The sequence below is a fragment of the Nematolebias whitei genome, chromosome 7, assembly GCF_014905685.2.
Source record: "Nematolebias whitei isolate Nwh7 chromosome 7, NemWhi1, whole genome shotgun sequence".
Classification (NCBI taxonomy): Eukaryota; Metazoa; Chordata; class Actinopteri; order Cyprinodontiformes; family Rivulidae; genus Nematolebias; species Nematolebias whitei.
In genome coordinates, this window is record NC_056504.1 from 26,150,329 (window position 1) to 26,172,356 (window position 22,028).

At 39.7% G+C, this 22,028-nt stretch overlaps 1 protein-coding gene across 1 annotated transcript in view; it reads left to right on the forward strand.

The window, feature by feature from the left end:
* The window catches only part of padi2 (peptidyl arginine deiminase, type II), a 64,903-nt gene extending 44,430 nt beyond the window's left edge, over positions 1 to 20,473 (forward strand). The window contains exons 6-16 of the mRNA XM_037678695.1: positions 7,507 to 7,659; positions 7,830 to 8,017; positions 10,989 to 11,092; positions 11,310 to 11,421; positions 12,042 to 12,149; positions 12,446 to 12,597; positions 18,412 to 18,559; positions 18,747 to 18,840; positions 18,936 to 19,015; positions 19,297 to 19,431; positions 19,587 to 20,473. Coding sequence (XP_037534623.1) covers positions 7,507 to 7,659; positions 7,830 to 8,017; positions 10,989 to 11,092; positions 11,310 to 11,421; positions 12,042 to 12,149; positions 12,446 to 12,597; positions 18,412 to 18,559; positions 18,747 to 18,840; positions 18,936 to 19,015; positions 19,297 to 19,431; positions 19,587 to 19,820 — 1,508 coding nt within the window. The 3' untranslated portion in view covers positions 19,821 to 20,473. The remainder of the gene's footprint in view (positions 1 to 7,506; positions 7,660 to 7,829; positions 8,018 to 10,988; positions 11,093 to 11,309; positions 11,422 to 12,041; positions 12,150 to 12,445; positions 12,598 to 18,411; positions 18,560 to 18,746; positions 18,841 to 18,935; positions 19,016 to 19,296; positions 19,432 to 19,586) is intronic.
* The last annotated feature ends 1,555 nt before the right edge of the window (positions 20,474 to 22,028 follow it).

The window sequence follows — 22,028 nt, forward strand, 5'->3', positions numbered from 1 at the left end:
GAGCGGTGTCACCGTCTGGGTTACGCTAACCGGAGGCGTGGGATGCTGGTCCACCTGGTCATCTTGCTCCGAGAAAAGCCTCCGTCAGGCTCGGCTCCAGGGGGCACTGAGGGAATTTCTGCTCGGTGAAAACCCCTCTGCTCTGGAGATGGGCGCGGACTGTGGAGACCGGCCCCCCAATCTACCAGGAAACCGGCTGTGGCCTTGCCCCCGTAGGACGTCCTCTTGGGAAACCGAGGCCAGATGGGATCAGGACGGCGAGGCGGGATGGAGCCCAGAAAAAACCTTTCCGCCGGATCATCCGAACTGCCGGATAAGGCGCGGGACGTAAAAAAGGGTCCCTTCATGTCAGCCGCCTCCTGGGTTACGCCGGGCAACCCCAGAAGGCGCCGTCGGCCGGGAGCTGTGTGATCGCTGATGCGAAACGAGGTGGGATGAGGTGAGCTTTTGCTCAGCCCCCCTCTACCGACACTACACTCTCCAGGAGGGAATGAGCAGCGGGACTGCAGCTGACGCCGCCTGTCCCTGAGGAACCATCCTATTCGCTCCGAGGGTCGGCGATAAGAGGAAAATTACAAGATGGTGTTGTCCAGCGTGTAGCGACCTGTCACTGAGAAATACTCCTCGGCGCATACCTTGAAACAAGACTGCTCGTCAGCTTCTCCTCGGGGAGGAGAGCTCACCGGGACGACCGGAGGTCGACGTGACGGGCCAAGCATTCTTAACAAAGGTTGGTCATCTACACAACTTTCCTTCTTCTTTCTTCTGACAGTGCTATTAGCTCGCTGAAGAAAAATGGGAGTCGATTACCCGCTCTTAACGTAATTTATACGGACCGGGTGGGGCCCACACAGCAGGTGGGCGTGGACTAAATTTTTCAGTGTGATGCTTCACATGACGGGATAAAACCCACTAAGCGACAGCCTTAAAGGGCGAAGCCTATATGAAATAGAACTAAAACATTTTGTCATTGTGAAAGAGGAAAGAGGGGGCAGGTGTCGCTCTCGATTTGACTTTATACTCTTTGCTGCTGCGTGCTGTGGGTGAAATGCGTCCAGAGCAGAGGATTTGTTAGCAAAGAATAGAGTCCTAACATTTATTAAACATTACTTCTGTATTAAAAAACACACAAAATTGTACTTTGACAAACTAAAAAAAAATTGTTAAAGTAAAAGAGGGACAGGTAATGCTCTCGCTTTGAGTTTATTCTCTGTCGCATGCGTGCTGTGGGTGACAAGCGTCCAGAGTGTCACCAGCTGAGATGTCACAGCAACACGGTTCAATCATGGCTCCCCAAACGACAAGACAGACATGTTTGTTCATAACTTTTTTATTAGTGAGCCTGAGAGTTGCCGGATTTTAGCAAACAGTTGCCTAACGCACCCTGACACAATGAAAATGGTGAAAAAAAAAAAAAAAAATTAATCCCTGCCGCAAAATGTTCCCGGGGTCACATGCGCCCCCACTGGCATTGCTCCAGGCCCCCCCAGGGGGGCGCGCCCCACTATTTGAGAAGGACTGACTTAACTTAACTCTGATTATTGAAACAAATTAGTTAGACATTTTATGGAAAAAAATCTTCTTGACAGTATTGGTGATGTCTAACCCCCCCCCCCCCCCCGCTTCTTCACAAATAATATCCTGTTGTTCTATTTTTAAACTCTTAAAATTAAAATGTTGGTCCCTCATCAGTCTCAGTCCTTAATACCTCTCCATTTCAGTTCGGTATTCATTAAAGTGTTCTCGTGCCAAGATGGGTCCCTCCTCGTGGGAGGAGGGCTACCTGCTAGAGGGTTTTTGCAAATAGTTCTTGCTGACATGCCAGCTTTTATTTTTGTTTAATAAAGTTTTTAGTCCGCTCTTGAGCCCCTCGAGTTGATCTCCATTCCGGGGTTCAAACCTTGAAATCATCATAGTAGAAATCAAGCATTCAAACCTTAATTTCCTCCCAGCTTTAACATTTTAAAATTGAAAGCGCCTGGGGGGGGGGGGGGAGGGGGGATTTTGGGGATGAGGTGTGCTGCCCAGAAACACCACGAGGTATGCAGTGACCGGGGATCGAATCTGGGACTTTCGGGTTCCGAGCCGGCTGTCCTGCCTCTATACCATTTAACATTAGTAAGTGATGACATCCATGACCTTTACCTAGATTCCCCTGACGCAGTGGTTTCATTTCTTCCACTTTTATTTATTTATTTATTTATTTTTTTTGTAGATTTCACTTACTTCCTGAACATAACTGATTGTGATTTACCAATATTTATTATGATTTTAAAACCCACAGAAACATCTCTGTTATTGTCATAGCTAATTTCATTTGCAGAGAATTTGTATGAATGGTGCCACGGAAATCAACAGAATGAAACAATGAGTAATTTGGAACAAAAGGAAGCTAATTTTTTTAAATGTGTAATCTACAAAAAAATAAATAAATAAATAAAATAAAAGTGGAAGAAATGAAACCACTGCGTCAGGGGAATCTAGGTAAAGGTCATGGATGTCATCACTTACTAAGGTTAAATGGTATAGAGGCAGGACAGCCGGCTCGGAACCCGAAAGTCCCAGATTCGATCCCCGGTCACTGCATACCTCGTGGTGTTTCTGGGCAGCACACCTCATCCCCAAAATGCCCCCCCCCCCCAGGCGCTTTCAATAGCTGCCCACTGCACCACCTGGTGGTGGATGGGTTAAATGCAGAGACTAATTTCACCATTGTATGGAAACATACCGTGATGACACTGTGATGACACTATTAATTTGTGCGAGTTCAGAGAGTTGTCTGCTCAGGGAGGAACCTGCAGAAGAAGCACGGAGACTCTCTGATAACTGCAAGGCCTCCTCCTCATCTGTAAACTGGAAAGAAGAGGTCGTCTTGACCTCACTTCTGTCTGATAATGTGAATTTAAGCTTTCCCTAACTCTTTGTCTGAGCTGATTTCATGACCGAGACTCAAAGCATGTATTTTTGTACACCTGTGTTTTGACATAATAATAATAATAATGAATTTAATTTGTAACGCACTGTTCATTAACAAAAATCTCAAAGTGCTACAGAGTGCAACTAAAATTGATAAAATCAACTAAAATCAGTGATAAAATCAACTAAAATCTGTGATAAAATCAACTAAAATCAATGATAAAATCAACTAAAATCAATGATACAATCAACTAAAATCAATGATACAATCATGTGGAGGCAGAATAGGCTTGCTTAAAAAGAAAAGTCTTTAAGCCTTTTTTAAAGTCAGTCAATGATTGTGGAGCTCTCAGATATTCAGGGAGGGAGTTCCAGAGGTGGGGGGCAGCCACACAGAATGCCCGATCTCCCATTGTTCTTAATTTAGTTCGTGGAAGGTGGAGGAGATTACTGTTCTGTGATCGTAGGGACCGGGTGGATGAATATGGAGCAAGAAGGTCCTTCAGATAATCTGGTGAATTTCCGTATAAACACTGATGGGTGATGAGAGCAATTTTGTACTGAATTCTGTAAGTGACAGGAAGCCAATGGAGGTTATGGAGAATGGGTGTAATATGTTCAAATTTACGAGCTCTCAATAAAATCCTGGCTGCACTGTTTTGAATATATTGAAGCTTCTGAAGGTTTTTGCCGGGTATTCCAGTAAACAGGGAGTTGCAGTAGTCGAGCCTGGAGGAGACAAAAGCATGGACGAGTTTCTCTGCATCAGCAAAAGTGAGAGATGGGCACAGTTTGGAGATATTTCGAAGATGGAAGAAACAGGTTTTAAACAGATGCTTAATGTGATTTTCAAATGTAAGATGAGAGTCAATTTTTATTCCAAGATTTGTAACAGAGGTGGAGAGGGGGATGTCTTGTCCAGAAAATGAAATAGTCGTTATAGTTGAAGTTTGAACCTGGTGAGGGGTGCCAATCAGTATGGCCTCTATTTTGGAGCAGTTTAACTGAAGAAAGTTCTGATTCATCCATGCCCTTATCTCCTCCAGGCAGGTAGAGAGGACAGCGAGTGAAGATGGAGATGACAGTGGTGAAGATGATGCTCCGGTCCTTATGTAAAGCTGTGTATCGTCGGCATAACAGTGAAAAGAAATGTTGTACTGATTAATAATTTTACCTAAAGGCAACATGTAAAGGGAAAATAGCAGGGGCCCTAAAACTGACCCTTGAGGGACACCACAGGAGACACAGACAGTCTGGGACTTGGCATTGCCAAGACTAACACATTCCAGCCTATTGGAGAGGAAAGATTTAAACCAGTCCAGGGCAGTGTCACAGAGACCGACCTCCACATGAAGACGGTGGAGGAGGATACTATGGTCCACAGTGTCGAAAGCTGCAGTGAGGTCAAGGAGAACAAGGAGGGAGGGAGAACCAGTGTCAGCAGCCATGAGGACATCATTGGTGACTCTCAGCAGTGCGGTCTCAGTACTGTGAGCTGCACGGAAGCCAGACTGAAACTTCTCATACAGGGAGTGTTGTTGTAGGCGGATCTGCAGCTGAGCAGCAACTGCTTTTTCCAGCACTTTTGACAGAAATGGGAGGTGAGAAATTGGGCGGTAATTAGAAAGAATGTCTGGATCCAAATTAGATTTTTTCAGAAGAGGCCTAATGATGGCAGTTTTAAGAGGCAGTGGAACTTGACCAGATTGCAGTGACTTATTTATTATTTGTGTGATTAATGGGCTTATTGCAGAGTGATTGGATTTAATGAGAGACGAGGGGAAGGGATCCAGGGCGCAGGATGAAGGCTTCATTTTCTTGATGATGGTTTCCACTTCACTCTCAACAACCTCATCAAAGCAGCTCAGGGACCCAGAATGCAGACGGGTAGATGGCAGATGAAGATCAGGGAGGCTATGGAGCTGAGATCTAATGGAGTTAACTTTGTTTTTAAAAAATGAAAGGAACAGGTTGCATTTTTGAACAGAGTCCTCATGAGACTGTTTAATGGGATTAAGGAGATGATTTATTGTGGAGAAGAGTTGTTTAGAGTTTCCAGGGCAGTTGTTGATGATGTTAGAATAATATTTGGACCGTGCTTCTTTAAGAGAAAAGGCGTAGGCTTTCTGATGTTCTTTATATGCCTGCTGATGTACAGAGAGACCAGATGATTTTACACGTCTCTCAATAGCACGGCCAGCTGCTTTCATCTTACACAGCTCAGCAGTGAACCAAGGGGCTGAACGGGAGAAAGACACCAGCCTTGCTTTAAAGGGAGCATGGAGGTCCAGAAGCTCCTGGAGAGATTGGTTGTAGTAATCCACAGAGTCATTTGCAGATGAATGATTGACAGTGGTCAGGGAGTGGAGATCAGAGGACAGAACCTCAGGGGAAATGTTTTTAAAGTCACGGAACTGGATAAGTCGTTTAGGATTAGGAGCAGATGAAGTTGAAGGCACTTCCAGGGAGATGACACTGTGGTCTGAGACACCCAGGTCATATACAGATAAGTTATTGATAGGTACAGTGTCTGTAATCACCAAATCCAGAGTGTGCCCCCTGTTGTGCGTAGGGGCGTCAACATACTGAGTGAGATTGAGAGAGTCCAAAAGAGACTTAAACTCTGCTGCCAGAGGGGAAGAGGAATTATCAATGTGGATATTTAAATCTCCAAGAATAATATTTTTCACAGGAGATGCGCAGAAAAAAGTGAGGAGGTCATGCATCTCTGAATTAAATGAAACATGTGGTTTGGGAGGCCGATAAATCAATATAATCAATATAATTTGGGGGAGTGGTGGCGCAGAGGTTAGAGAGGTGGGCTTGTGATCCGAAGATCGCCGGTTCACGCCCCGGCCCCGACAACATCAAAATTGTGGGTGGGGTAGGTGAAACACTCATACTTGCCCCCACCCTCATTCACCCCACTCTGGGCCCATGAGCAAGGCCCTTAACCCCCACCATGTGCTCCCTAAACAGGTCTCTCTTGAAAATGAGTTCTCGTGGCTCAATGAGACTAACCTGGATAAATAAAGGCTAAATGAAAAAAAAAAAAAAAATAACATTCATCAGGAGGGGGGCTTTGAGGTTGAAGGCCAAACATTCAAAAGACAAGAAGTCCCGAGAAGCTAAATGTGATCATTTTAAATTACTGCGGTAAATTACAGCCAGACCACCACCACGGCCAGTGCAGCGGGCTTTCTGCAGATAACTGTATCCAGAGGGTCAGGCTTCATTCAGAGAGCTGTACACATCTGGTTGATGCCATGTAAGGCACATGAGGTCCAAATTTTTCTCCAGAATATGATCATGAATAACACATGATTTATTGGATAGTGATTGAGCATTGAAAAGTTCTATTTTAATATTGGTTGGAGTAGAAGCCTTTAGAAGAGGTTTAAGCAGCTTAAAGTCCACTCCACGTTTTCCTTGCCACTTCGTGCGCTGTGTTCTTTCAGCAATATCAGGCACTACAGAGACGTAATCGATGTGCGGCAGGACCGGTAGACCAGATGGAAGGGATGGAGTCAGACCCAGCTTGCCGAGAGTAAACAGTTCTCTTCCGAGAGCCTCTATGGACATAACGAGATCTACGCAGAAGGCCCAGTTGTTTAATGGTAGAAACAGAAGGTGGAATGGAGCAGTTGTTGAGTCCAATCAGCTGGGAGGCGGAGTAGGTCAACATCGACGAGCCAGCCAAGCCGGGGGAAGCTAGCACAGAGCTAGCCGCTAACAGCAGACCCACAGCTCCGAAAAGGATATCCAAAAGGCAGTGCGATGTAATCCACAGCATAGCACAGGAAAAAATCCAGCAAAAGATGACAAACTGGAGACAATCCAGATGACACAGGAGGTTGACAGAAGCAGCAAGGTAAGCGCAATAGTTGCTAGTTCTTCAAGCAAAGTCCGAGCCGCCGTGCTTGAGTTGTATGTTGACAGCAATAGTCCCAAATTCCTGTTAGGGAGTGCTAATTAAGCTGTCTGTTATAAGTACTGATCGAGAAATTACTGAACAAAAATAAGTCCAGATAAATGTCCACGAATATAGCAACAGTATAATGACTTTTTAGTGCGGAGAAGCAGCGAACATGCAGCGCCAGCGTCCTCTCCCTCGGACATCTACCCTTGCAATCAAATTGGTTGAAAGATCTTCTCATGTCCTCAGTGTGGCTTAACTGAGTAATGAGATGATGAAGGGATATTTATTTTATCCAACACGCTGCACAATACATTGAATTTCCAAAATACACTTTAACTTGTAATTATATGAACACAAAATTTAAATGTTTTCCATTCTTCAACAGAAATGATCTCATTGTAAACACTTATACACAATATCTAAAGCGTAACATGCAAGTTTTATAGGAGGTCCTGTCTTCAATTCTGTAACCCTGGTATAATTTGATCAAATCATATCAAAGACAAACTATTGAGATTCCAGAAAATTCTTGTGGAAAACAATATGTTTCAACTCTTTCATGCATTAACTGTCTTGATTGACATGATAGTATCAGACTTGGCGCTCCCTCAATATGTGTGTTGTACGTTGGAGTACATTGTGTGTATCATTATGTTTTTGTGGATGTGCAGATCTGAAGGACATGTCACTCATGGTGCTGCGGACCAAGGGTCCTGCCAAACTCCCACAAGGCTACAAACTGTCTATGCACATTTCCCAGAGAGATGCAGAGAGTGTCCGAGTCTTCAGATCAAAATCCCCTGGAATGGCCACTAATATCCTGGGTGAGTAAAAAAAAAAATCAACAAACAGAGCTGAAAAAGCCCATAAAACAATGTAATGTGGCTATAATAAAGCTCTTGTGCAACATATTTACACAGCTACTGAGGTATTTTAGAACTTATTGTCCTGATGTTCTCTTTCATTTATCACTTGCTATCATATTCTTCTGCAGGTACACTTTTCAGTGTCTTTATAACAAACTATCCACTTGTACTGAGCCATGACACTCTGTCAAAGGAAGTGCCTTACCTTGGAGGTGCAGAAGAAATTAACTTTTACGTGGAGGGTCTCAGGTTTCCTGATAAGGACTTCGATGGACTTGTCACCATCAACCTCAGTCTGTTAGAACCCATTAGTGATGTAAGGACTCCAAAATACCAACAATTTTACTCATTTTTATTTTGTTAAACTTTTTTTTTTTTTACTGTCATAACAAAAACTGACATTAAATTGCAACCATCTGTCTATACACCTATTTTCATCTGCTTATTTGAGGTTGGGTCACATGTAAGGAGGGATTCTCTTGTTACCCTCTCCTCAGCCACACTCCTCAAATCGGAATAGGTCATTCCCAAGACAACAGGAATGTATAAGCCTTTCTAAATGATCTGGGTCTGCTTTGGTATTTCAGTGGAACATGCCTGTAAAACTGAGGTGGCCAGCATCACGTGCAAATAAGTAATGACCAAAATGCAGGCCTGATGAGACAATAGGCCCTTTTCACATGACGTCAGACAACTTCCTTTTTGACTCGATGCTGTGGATCATTACTTCTGGGTCTATTCTCCCTCACCTGTCTGGAAACTTCATGGAATTTCATTCATTCAACCTTTATTTACAGTGGTTATATTACAAGATATAGCACAAGGTAAGGTTAATAAAAACAGTATTTATGTGTTAGTTAGCTGTGGTAACATTATCCATCATTGCAGCAACTTTAGCCACAGTAGCTAATACACTCACACACACACACACACACACACACACACACACACACACACACACACACACACACACACACACACACACACACACACCAACACACACACACACACACACACACACACACAGACACACACACACACAGGAGGGCACTTCTTAATTGTCAGCTGCTGGATTTCCATTTCTAGGGACAAAACTTGTCTCTGCAACTCGAATTCTCCATGCAGCATCATCCAGTTGACCTAAGAGAAAAGAAAGTATAAATCTTAATAAACATCACTTATCTACCCATCAATTTCCTGTTCAATTATCAAATATATTTTGTATTACAGTATTTCTCCAATTACTTACTCGTTACTGCCTTGACAGTTCTGAGGTGAAGATATATATAATTTTTTTCAAACGGGAAAACACAAAATATGCAATATTTTCCCTAAAGTATAAAGCTGCTCCTCCTCATTCAAATCATTTCATGTATTAACTGACAGTCTCTCAACCATTAGCAAGTCCAAAATGTTCTGAATACAACCACAAGATGGTTACAGTATTATTCACTGCCATATATTTTTTCTACAAGACATTTTCTGCAATACTAACCCAGAGAAGGATGGCAGGCAGAGTCGTGATCTTTTGCCACTGCACCTGCAGGTAATGCCTCCTCTGTACAGTTCCCGGGGTCAGACATCTCCTGGGAGTCATCCTGGCCAGCAGCACGAGGCACTTTCTTGCTCACAGGTAAACTGACTCACGAGCTTGTGAGCGTCTCCCTAGAGGTGGGAAATCAGACACTTCATGGTCATGACACATTTTTGTTTATTTTTAAAAATGTTCAGCACTATCCTCTCTCCATTTACCCCAGTTATTCCAGTGAAATCTAGATGGCACCGCTCATTGTCTAATCCGGGTTCTTCCACTGGCTGATGAATTTAGATCTTCTGGGGCAAAGTGCAGACTGCATGGGTGCTCCCACGAAGGATTTTAAAAGTTGGCCCTTCATCTCTCCTGATCGCTCTCACCCAACGGGAACATATTTCTTTGTCCACGAGAAAATTGTGGAAACTCAAATACGGTGGTTTTTTTTAATTATTGGAACAACATGGCACACTGCAATAACGTCTTGATGACTGTGTCATGCTGTTTAGATGAGCTTCTGCTGAGAAAGATGGACACAAGAAGAAAGCAAAAAGAGAAATTATTAATCATCAGAACATGGAAATGGTTTGACTTAGCTTTTAATTCAATATTTAAAATGCTATTCTAAACAACAGTGTTGGAAGATGTCAGAGATTTTACATTAATAGATAAAGTAAACATTTTAATGTTACAGCACTGACAGTGTATATTTTAGCTACCTGTTAGCTGCTAGCTAGCTTACTTTCCAATTGGAGGCTGTTTCCATACACAGTTACAGAATGGTAAATTGATAATGATGGATAACGTCACCACAGCTAACTAACACAAATACTGTTTTTCTTAACGTTAATATAGCTAGTAAACCTTTAAACGTTAGAGCACTGACAGCCTGTGTTGTATATTTTAGCTACTGTGGCTAAAGTTGCTGCAATGATGGATAACGTTACCACAGCTAACAAACACATAAATACTGTTTTTATTAACCTTACCTTGTGCTATATCTTGTAATATAACCTCTGTAAATAAAGGTTGAAGGAATGAAATTCTGTGACGTTTCCAGACAGGTGTCCCGAGGGAGAATAGACCCGGAAGTAATGATCCACAGCATCGAGTCAAAAAGGAAGTTGTCTGACGTCATTGTGAAAAGGGCCTATAGGGGCAACTATGGTTCTTTACATGGTAATTATGGTTCTTTACATGGTAATTATAGTTCAAATTGGGAGTAAATACATTGGTAGAGTCTTGGTTCTTATGGCTTGACTGACAAAGCCTGAAAAAGGTACAAGAAGCAACCTCCACATGAATCCACCCCTTGCACGGGGAAATGCTTGAGGCATTGAATTATGAGGTTGAACACATTCTACTAGATAATGGTTTGTTCAACTCCACACATTGTTTAGGCTCTGGAACCAAACAACTAGTTCCTAACAGTATAGTTTCACCAAAAAAAGGACTCAAGACCCTCTTTATTTTACTTTTCAGAGAATCTGAAGCTTGCCACAAAAATTTTCTCTGGTAACTTTGTTAATTGCAAGTTTGATCAATCACTGCTTTCAATTTTCTAAAAACAATTTATGCTTCAAAAATGATATAATTAAACAAAATACTTATTAAATTTACTTATGTTTTGCCTTAATTCACAAATGAAACGTTTTAGATAACACTTTTCATAAATTTAACTTGTTGACAACCTGTTTGAACACATTTCTTTGTATATGTAAATGCAATACTTATCACCTTTTCACGTGTTTTGAAGAATCTTCCTGAGACACCCATTTTCACTGACAGAGTGGTGTTCAGAGTGGCTCCGTGGATCATGACACCCAACACTCTTGACCCCGAGGACGTGTTTGTCTGCAGGTAAAAGTAGACTGATGAATAATAAAGCTGAATGTGTCAGTTGGATGTTATAGAATACATACACTCTATAGTGCAGTCTTATACTGCCAAGAAAGCTGCTGTCTTCTTAAGAATAAGCTTTTTTTGTTTCATATCCAATAAATGCAGTAATTTGTGGAAAAAACATTACTTAAAAGTTTTTGCTTTATTAAATGTACGTGTCAAATTTGGGTTTCAGTACATCTGACAATTACGAGTTCTTGAAAGAAATGGACAACCTTGTTGCAGAAAGTGGGTATAAGCTCAAAGTTTGCCATGAATACATGAACAGAGAGGATCGCTGGATTCAGGTAAACAACAAATATGCTTGATTTATCACAATGATTAAATCATAAATCAATAACTTTGAGAGATATAAACAAGTTTAAAAGTTGTACTAAATGATCCCAAGTCCAAAAACTTGGGATTTTGTTTGAAATGTCAATATAAACAAAATGCAATGATTTGTTAAGCTCAAAGCCTCACGTTTTTTTTTTTTTTTTTTTTTTTTTTGTGATGATCCCTCCTCTTTAATACTGAGCCATCTGTGGTTATCCTTTTTTTCTTCTTCAAATTTCAGTTTCTCTGACCACAGAGCAGCTTTCCAGTTACAATCATGCAAATAAAGCACTGATAACGCTGTCCAACACCTGTACAAGATATATCTGTTTATTGTTCTTTCCCCAATCTGACAGACTATCAGATGCTCCTGTAACTGCCTGATAACACTACTGTCACTTGTTATGACAGTCGCTCATAGCATTTACACATTAATCACCAAACTAAGCCCAAAACAGACCATTTGTTCTGAGAAAGTTACTTTTGTTGTTTGTTATTGTGCAATTGGCAAAAAATGAGAATGAACTAAACTAACCGCCCAATAAACACATTACAAAAACACACTTTGTCACAAACTTTAACTTTTTTGCAGGATGAAGTGGAATTTGGTTACATTGATTCACCTCATCACTCATTTCCTGTGGTTCTGGATTCCCCCAGAGATGGAGCGCTCAAGGATTTTCCATACAACGAGCTACTGGTGACAGACAGACTCTGTTTTCTCTTGAGATCAAACATTCACAGAGACAAATACATTCAGAAATCAATTATTGTTTTGGTCCTTTATTTGTTCAGAAAGTTATCTGGCCAATTTTTTTTTCCTCATGGGGATACAAAATAAATGTAAATATAATAAATTACAATGTTACTATAGTTATTCAACCTTTGCCAAAAGAAATAAATATACTATTAATCACAGAAGTATATTAATGTATAGTACAAAATTCAATTATCTTGCTTTCTAGAGCTGATCTTTAAACAAACGTCTTTCCTCAGGGCCCTGATTTTGGCTATGTGACCAGGGATCCCCAGAATGAAGAAGTGAACAGTCTGGAGTCGTTTGGTAACCTGGAGGTCAGCCCCCCTGTCACTGTGAATGGGAAAGAATACCCTCTGGGCAGAATCCTTATCGGTGTTGCCTTCCCAACGTAAGAAACAGATCCACTGATTAGATTGTATTTCTTAAATACTGTACCATTACAGACATTTACACCTCTATATGCAGGAAGAGGGCCACCTGCATCATGAAGGACACCACTCACCCAGCACACACACTTCTTTTTACCCCGCTCCCCTCAGGAAGGAGGTTAAGGAGCATTAAGTGTAGAACCACTAGACTGAGGAACAGCTTCTACCAGTGGCGATTTTAGCCTCTTTTTAGGGGTGCTGAAGCACCCCTAAACTTTAGCTTAGCACCCCTAAAAATTTTAGAAAACCATTTTGTAAGGAAACTCGGTTCTTAAACTTTAGATTCACCAAAATCTTGAATAAATATGGAATGACACGCATTAAACGGGCCAGTAAAATCTATGATTTATTTTTTTACGAGTCGGATGCTGAGCGCCAGCTGTCAATCATTCCAGTAAGCTCCTCATCTAACCAATCGGTGATCGCATTTGTCTCAAAGGGAACGCCCCTTACCTTCAGGCGCTGCATGTTTTTATCTGACTGCGTTGTCGGGGTTTTGTATTACGATCGATTTGCGGTCTGAGCGATTTCATTTAAAAAATATATCATTGGAAAAAATGTCTAAAGTCCAGCGGCCGACCTCATGAGCAGCTGAATTTAACAGTGATCAACAGAAAATACCTCATGTTCACCTGTACAAAGTAACTGCAAGTAAAATCCTCCATTTTCTGTCATAATCACTTCGTATATATATATATATATATATATATATATATATATATATATATATACTATATGGGTAATTAAAGTTTAATGCTAAAGCTAGCTGTGCTTTGTTTTGTGTGTTAATGTAGATATATGTTGCAACTTATTACAGCTCCATTTCATATTGACTAGTGATTTTTTTATCTTAAAGTTAGCTTACACTACATCTCTTAAACTGTGGTGGCTAGCTAGAAATTAAAAAGTTAGGTAGCCTACTTTATGCCACTGCGTTATATGTAGACCTACTAGTGACTTTTTAAAAAAAAGTTTAACCTTAAGCTACATTTGTTTGCCTGTGAATAGAAATTTGATTTGTACTTTAACTTTGATAGGCCCACCTCATGGAGAGTGAACTGAAACAGTGGAACAGCAGAACCCTGACCCATAATTTCTACTTTTCCATAGATGGACATTCGCTCTTTCTTTAAAAAAATAGGCCCACCACAGCCAGGTTCAGGTAAGGGAATATAAAACATCCCCACTGAGCAGCCTAGTAACCCAATATTAAAAAAGCAAACATGTAAATATAATGTTGATGAGTGTAACCTGCCTGTACTTATTGGATTGATAAATTATTGACATTACTTACTGGTTGACACTGACAGCACAAGGAGGAGGAGAGGAGGATAGAGAGCGAGCCCAGGAGAGAGAGCAAGATGAACCAGGTTAGAAATAAAAAACAATCGTCAAGACCATTGCATATATATTTTTTAAACACATTTATGAGGGAGACTCATATTATCTGCACCTTTTTTTCTAATGGCAATTTACTGACTATTTGAAATTGTGAATTACAAACAAGTTATTAATCTATTTGCCTTTGATTGATACATTTGATTTATATGTGTGATCAACATTAAAAGCTTTTAAAAATGTTTAGACCACCATCTACCTTGTGGACAATGTTTTTTGAACCATGAAGGCAAGAACAGTCAGTTATGTTCAAGTTTCTTTATTGTCATTCACATCACATGTGGTATGAGGTAGAACAAAATTATGTACACAAGGTCCCAGTTACATCCAAAAATAGCAAAAGTATAAAATATAAAAAGTAAAGGTATATAAGGATCTAAGATATGCTAAACTGTACTTTAAACAGTACGCTAAAACTTCTAAGATATACTCTGTTGTTGCAGTCGTGAAACTACTCACAGTCAGTCGCCTGGATTCATGGTAAAATACCACTACAGTACTTTTACTTAGATGTATTATTTTTCAGGTTATAAAATTGTTTAATCTTCCCCAACCTACTTCAGAGCAATTATTGCATTAGACTTTTGCTTTTGCTGTACTCTTATCCAGGGTGATGTACAGTGAGCCCACTACAACTGCTCCCTCTGGAGAAACTAAGAGCAAAAATACAATTTATCATAGGGTGAAGTGCTTCCTTACCACTTTACCATCACCACTCTTTATCAGAGAATTAAAACCCAAAAAGTTATACAATGTTAGATTTGTCATGCAATATTAATTTATTTTTCACTTATTTTGGACAGTTCTAATCATTATGATTAAGCCCTTCAACAACTTCCTGTGGGAACAATAAAGTTCTGTCTTATTTTTTCTTGTCTTCTCAGTTTATAGACCTTTTTGCCTTTGTTTTCTGTGATGGTTCAGAAACAAAACAGAAGTTTAAGAAACAATCATCTGATCCATTGAAATAACTGTTTACTATTGAACTTATATGATTGCCGTGTCATTCAAGCAAAGAGCCATTTTCAGCACTGGGGGCTAAGCACCCCTAAAGGTCAAATCCTAGAATCGCCCCTGGCTTCTACCCTGAGACTGTTAGACTCATGCATATCTAACCAGGATAATCACTGTGAAAAATCACATCATGTTGCTGCTGATCTGTTTCATGTTGCTGCTGATCTGCTTCATGTTGCTGTGTTCATGCGTGCTCATCTGCTCACACAGACTCATGTTCATGCTGCTGTTCAACGTAATGTTTTTATGCTATTAGTGCTTAGTGTATTTTTAGCTGATGTTTTTCTTAGTTCATATCTTAGATCTTATTACTGTTGTTCCTTTACATTTTTATTGTTGGATGTAACTGGGACCCTGCATCTCGTTCCACCATATGTACCACATGAGATGCGGATGACAAATAAATCTGACTCTGAAATAAAGCCACCCCCATATGACAAGCATTTCATGACAATATTACAAAGCCGTGCAACAGTCTTAAGTCATTTCTCTCTTTTTTACAGTTTCCAAAGAATCAGCCTTGCCTATAAATTTTAAACTGGTCTTGAGCAATAGTTCTCAGAGGTTTCTGACGTTCTCTCAGGTATATTCTGTCATAACGGCTGCAGTTTTTTCTCATTTCAATTTCCATCGTTTCACATGATTTGACTTAAATGAATATTTGTTTTTCAGTAACATAACAATGACCTGATTAAATTAGGCATAAAATAATATTTAACACAAAGTTTAACCATTAAAAAAGAGTAAAGTTCAGCTGCAAGCTGCTTGTCACAAAAACACATTTTCTGTTTCTTATGCTGTATATCTAAATAAATGCTAATTATACCCAGAGAAGATTTTAGCCTCTTTTGAGGGGTGCTCAAGCACAGCTAAATTTTAACTTAGCACCCTTGACAAATTAAGAAACCATGATTATGAATTTGTAAGGAAACTTAGTTCTTAAACCTTAATCAAAATATTGAATACATTTGGAATGGAATAAATTATGACACTTAAACGGTCCAATCAAATCTATGATTTTTTTGTACGAGTCGGATCCTCGACACCACCTGTCAATACATCCAGTAGGCTTGTCAGCAAATGACCAATCAGCGACCTCAATTTGTCCCAAAGTGGAATTTCTCTTACCTGCAGGAGCTTGGGTGTGGGGTAGAGAGTGCTCACACAATTCAGTTCAATTCAGTTTATTCATATTGCGCCATATCACACAGAAGTCATCTCAGGGCACTGTACAAAAACTTTCACATACATTAAATAGCCAATTAGTAAAAGTTATCTATCTAAGGAAGCCAGCAGATTGCGTTGAATCTTCACTTTGTTGCAGTCTTCCATCCTGAGCAAGCACAAAGGCAACAGTGGAAAGGAAAAACTAATTTTTAACAGGGAAAAACCTCTAGCAGAACCAGGCTCAGGATGAGCAACCATCTGCTTCACAAGGAGAGCTGTAGGTCTGGCGACTTCTTGTGGTGCCATGCTCTCTAAAATAGTTAACTCAAGTGTTTACTTATGTAGATAAACATAGATGTTTAACATCCTGTTTAAATACGCCAGAATGCAGAAATTGGCATCAAGTTTATTCACAATTTTCTGGGGTAGGACCCCCAGACCCCCCATCAACATGTCCCTCCCACATTACAAATTCTTCTGATGCCAATGGCCACCGTGTTGTTCAAGCCAAGAGACATAGTCAGAAACAGGGGCTAAGCACCCCCAGAAAGGGCAGATTCTAGAATTACCCCAGATGATACGTCATTTTAAAAGCATAAAACATTTTTTTCTGCATGGGGTAACTGTAAGAAGACAAAGGTTTTTGCTGGATATTTTCATTTTTTCTTTAGAATGTCTCAAAATACTGTAACTCTGCTGTAAAGGTTGTTTTTAGGTTTGACACTTTTTTTTGTGTCTTGTTTGTCCTTTAGTCAGACAATGTTCAAATTAACATTTTTGATAAACTCAGCTAATGTTCATTGCAAATTATAGGGATCATGGTACTTTATTCAGTCAAAAGGACTGAAAATGACTTTTCACAAAATTTAACTTGGGATTAACCTGTATAAATAAAGGTTGAATGAAAATCATTACGTAAAAACAGATGATATTTGAGTCTGTGACGACAGCAAAAATCTGGGTTTACTGAAAAGGTGCAAAACCAGCCAAACAGCTTGACATGATAAAAAAATCTCTCACTCTCCCAAAACTCTTTCTTATATCTCCCTTTTATTTACCTAAACAGCTCTAACTGCATATATTCTTTCCCAAGACACATTCACTGACTTTATGCCCAAACATTTAACATAAACTTGCTTCCTGTAAGATAAACACATTGTTTCCCTTCCAGTAAGCTAATTTTAGGTGTAATATCTTCATTCCTCGTTTGGTGATAAGACCTAGCACATTGGTGGCACAGTAGCTCAGTTGGTAAAGCTGTTGCCTCTCAGTGAAAAGGTCACTGGATTGATCTGATTGGTCTAATGTGTTGGCTGCAGATATATATATATATATATATATATATATATATATAGTTTATTTTGATCATTTTAATAATCTGTATTCTTTTTAATTTACGAGAAACTTCAAAATAAATTCTCACCCTGTACTGATACCTGTTTCAGGGTCTTACCACCAGCATTTCCGCCACCAGCTGGTAAGGCGCGTGACACCAATTTGAACCGTTACTGAAAGTATAATGGAAACATAACATGTACCATACCGAGCCGAGTCAAAACCGTGCTGTACCAATACTAAAGGTACTAATGGAAAAGGGGCAAAACTAGCTTCTGCCATTTCAATCCTTCTGGCAGGAAGCAAGGGCACCCAGCCAAGTGGAAGATTGCCCAAATCTTTGTGACTATGCAAAACATTTAATACTACATTGAAACAAAACATTCATCCATCCATTATCTTTACCAGCTTCTTCCTTTTCCAGCTATGGGGGTAACTGGTGCCCATATCCAGCAGTCACTGTGCAAGAGGTAGGGGACATCCTGGATAGGTCTCAAGTCCATCACAGGGACACATAGAGACAAACAAGACCGATAACCATGCACACACACACCAATGGATAATTTAGAGATACCAATTAGTCTAACATGAATGTTTATTGGTCTGTGGGAGCAAACCAGGGTACCCAGAAAAAAAAACATGCATACGTGGCGCAAACATGCAAACTCCAACCAGAAACACCCCTGGCTGGGATATGCTCCAGTGACCTTCTCACTGAGAGGCAACAGCTCTATCAACTGAGCCACTGTGCTGCCGTCATCACTTAGCAATTAAGAATATTTTCTTAATCACAGAGCAGTAAAAAAAAAAAAAAAACTTGTGGGAGGATTGTGAATATTAAGTTCTTCTTCTTTTTTAAGTACAACTACAGGAAGAAACATGACCAAAGTGATTCAAGACTTCTTGTGGGCTCAAAAGGTCCAGGAGCCTATTGCCCTATTTTCTGACTGGCTCTGTGTTGGCCATGTTGATGAATTCATGACATTTGTTCCAGCGTCAGACAAAAAGGTAAATTTTCCAACAGCAAATAAACATTTTTATAGTTAAAACACTGATGATTTACAAATTAAATATAAAAAAAACATAAAGCATGTTTGCTGGATGTTGTGCCTCCATATTCTATCAGAAAATTTTTGGTGCATCTTTGTATTGGTTTAACAGTTGTTATCTTTGTTTCTTGTGTTGCTTATTGCAGGGCTTTCGACTGCTGCTGGCCAGCCCAGACGCAGGCTATAAACTGTTCAGAGGCTTACAGAAAGATGGGCATGGAGAAGCCAAACAGTTTGAGGGTATGGTGAGAGTTTTGACGGCATTAATGTCCTTAGAAATCTGTCTGCTCCAACTCTGACTGTTTGTTAGTCACTTTGTACAATTCTTCTCAAAGGTCTGAAAGATCAAAAGCCAGTGACAGTGAATGAGATTCTTAGTGATGAAAATCTCCAAGCTGAAAATAACTATGTACAGGTGAGCAGCAATGGAAACTGAAGTACATTGTACAGCCACATTTAAAAAAATAAAAGCATCTCATTCCCATTGGTACTAAATCATCACCTATTTCACTTGATGATTATGCAATTTGTGTGAAAATAAAACAAGTAAAGTTGATATATCTAAGCAAAAGGTAGACATATTGTGCTACTTTCATTATTTAATAATCTGAGGTTAATGTTACTTAAATACCATTGTATATCAAATGTTTTATTAAGTATTTTACTTATCTGTGGGATTTATTTTTTTTTAATCAGAGCTGTATTGATTGGAACAGAGATGTCCTGAAGAGAGAACTGGGCCTGGATGATGATGACGTCATTGACCTGCCAATTCTTTTCAAAATGAATAAGGATGATGGATATGGAGCAGTGGCTTATTACCCTGACATGGTGTGTTCTTAATATTCTTCAAGATTAGACTTTTTGTTTCCTTCAGATTTTGCTTTGAATGTTGAAATAACTGGAGGTATTGCTAGTACACAAAATATATGATAGGTGTACATTTTAAAATTGATAACATAATTTAATGCCAAACCCTGTTCCAGGTCAACATGATTGTCTTGGGGAAAAACCTTGGCATCCCAAAGCCGTTTGGCCCCCGAGTGAACGGATGCTGTGCCCTGGAGGCTGAGATGCGTTCCTTGATGGAGGGCCTGGGTCTTAAATGTACATTCATTGACGACTTCGCCTCCTACCACCAACTCCTGGGGGAGGTGCACTGTGGCTCCAACGTACGTCGAAAACCATTCGACTTCAAGTGGTGGAACCTGAAGCTGTGAATTCCACTTCTGGTTTATTTGGTGGCACTCATGACAGTGATGTCAGAAACAGATAATGATTAATAATATCACAGTAAACAAAGTAAAACTAGATTATGGTTTTGATGCCAAACACAGGTACAGGGAAGTAGTTGTAGATCCTCCATCCATCTATTTTATTTTCCATTGAGGAAACAGGGAGCTAATGCCTATCTCCTTTAGTCATTTAGCAAGAGACTGGGTACACCTTGAACAAGTTGCTATTCCATCACCGGACCATAAGACAAAAAAGACAGACAACCATTCACTCTCATTCACATCTAGTGACAGTTTAAAGTTACCAGTGAACATATCATGCCTAAGTTTACCCACAAGAGAAAACCAGAGTGTTTTGGAGAAACCCACACATGCACAATGAGAACATGTAAACGTTTCACAGAAAGGCTGCAGTCAGGTTGTAAACCTCTTACCGTTAGGTGACAGCTCTAACAACTGTGTCGCTCTGCCGTGGAGCTGGAGAAAAGTGTACCACATCCAAGGAAGACAGCAGGAGTGCAGTTTACCCACTCCCAACTTGGGAAGGTAGACAAAAATACATATTTGAGGCCGTTATGGGAACAACTTGCAGAATCTAAAATATGTAAAAAGCATCTCAACAGTTTGAAATGTTAAAGAGAACTAACACATTATTGAATTCCTTGATATTTAACTTTTTTTTTCTAATTATTTGAAAAAGTGGACCTTTTCGAAATTTCAATTACAAAAACTCTTCACAGTAACCTTTTGCATTTGTTTAAGAAATGTCTTCTCGGGGCTGAATCTTCATATTCATCTTTATTAAACCTTTCTGTTGGTTTCATTTACAAAAAAAAAATGATGAAAAGCAATATTTACAAACAAGCCTTACAAACTAAGACTTAAGCAAACAGTGACTCGAACAGAGGTACAATCGTTTGAATTGAGAACACAGAAGAATTCCCCAGAAGTGGTTGTAAGACACTGGCTTACAGTGCAGACATTAAAAGTACCACATAGTAATGTGCAATAATGATACAGAGCCACAAGAGGACAGACTTCATCTACTCCAACATTTTCTAGTTCATATATATACAGGTAGTTGTTTTTCGGACTGGAGTGCTAATTTATTACTGACTTCCAATTTATCCTTGTATTTTTCTGTTGCTAAAACAGTTTAATGAAAATAATGTACCCTGTAAGTTGTTTAGCATTTATTCCAGTGTCTTTTTTTCAACCTGAACTCAGTGTAATTTCTGTCACCAGTAATCACACAATAAATATATGTTTCAATCAAACAGCTTAAATAAAACGATGTAATTAACCTGCCTTTTTCATCATAATAAAATTAAATACATTTATTTTCTTTTTAGATTTACATTCAAGCCATTCGGCAGCACAGTGCCTTCAAATATATCTTTCCCTCAAAGCTGTTGCAGTGACGCCATCATAAAGGCAATGTTAAGACGAGTCACAGTGTAATTCATTTTCAACAACAAATCAGTCTCCTTCAAAAGGAAATAACAGAAAATGTAGTGCTTACAGTACATTTATATTTATATTACATTTAAAAAAAAAAGCTCTGACATTTGGCTCTCTATCAGCAATGTGCACTGCATTTTGAGATGGCTGGTTTTCAATAAAAACACAAATAACTAGACAACGCTTCTGGGTGAAGCGTTGCATCATTGAGCAGAAGAGAGGCTTTTGGCAAGCAGCTTTACACCATGGACAGTGCTGCTATGCACATACCAGTATGCAGACATTAACAAGTGGTGTGTAACAAAAAGCATCTGCAGACTATAAACGACATGCCATTTATGTGCAGCTAAAGGATGCATGTCACAGGTCGGGCTCCACATTATAGTGAAATAGTTCTTTTATTACCAGAATTTTACTGTAGCTTCAAATTTTCAATATTTTTGACCCCTTCACCCACACAGTAGATGGGTGAGACAAGTCTTTCAGAGCCACCAGCAGCAGCATTAAACGTTTAGCAGAAAATTAGACAAATTTGCCAGAGATGTTGCAACACATATCCACAACAGAATACACAGAAAGGAATATATTCTTAATAAAACACAGAACGTGGCCGCCAGGAAGCCACACACGCACTTAATACGTCAAAGTTAAACCTATGTACAATGTCACAGTGGGATGTGTGTTGGATTTTTAAAAAAGCATATCTCTTGTAGTACAACTCTGTACAAGCTA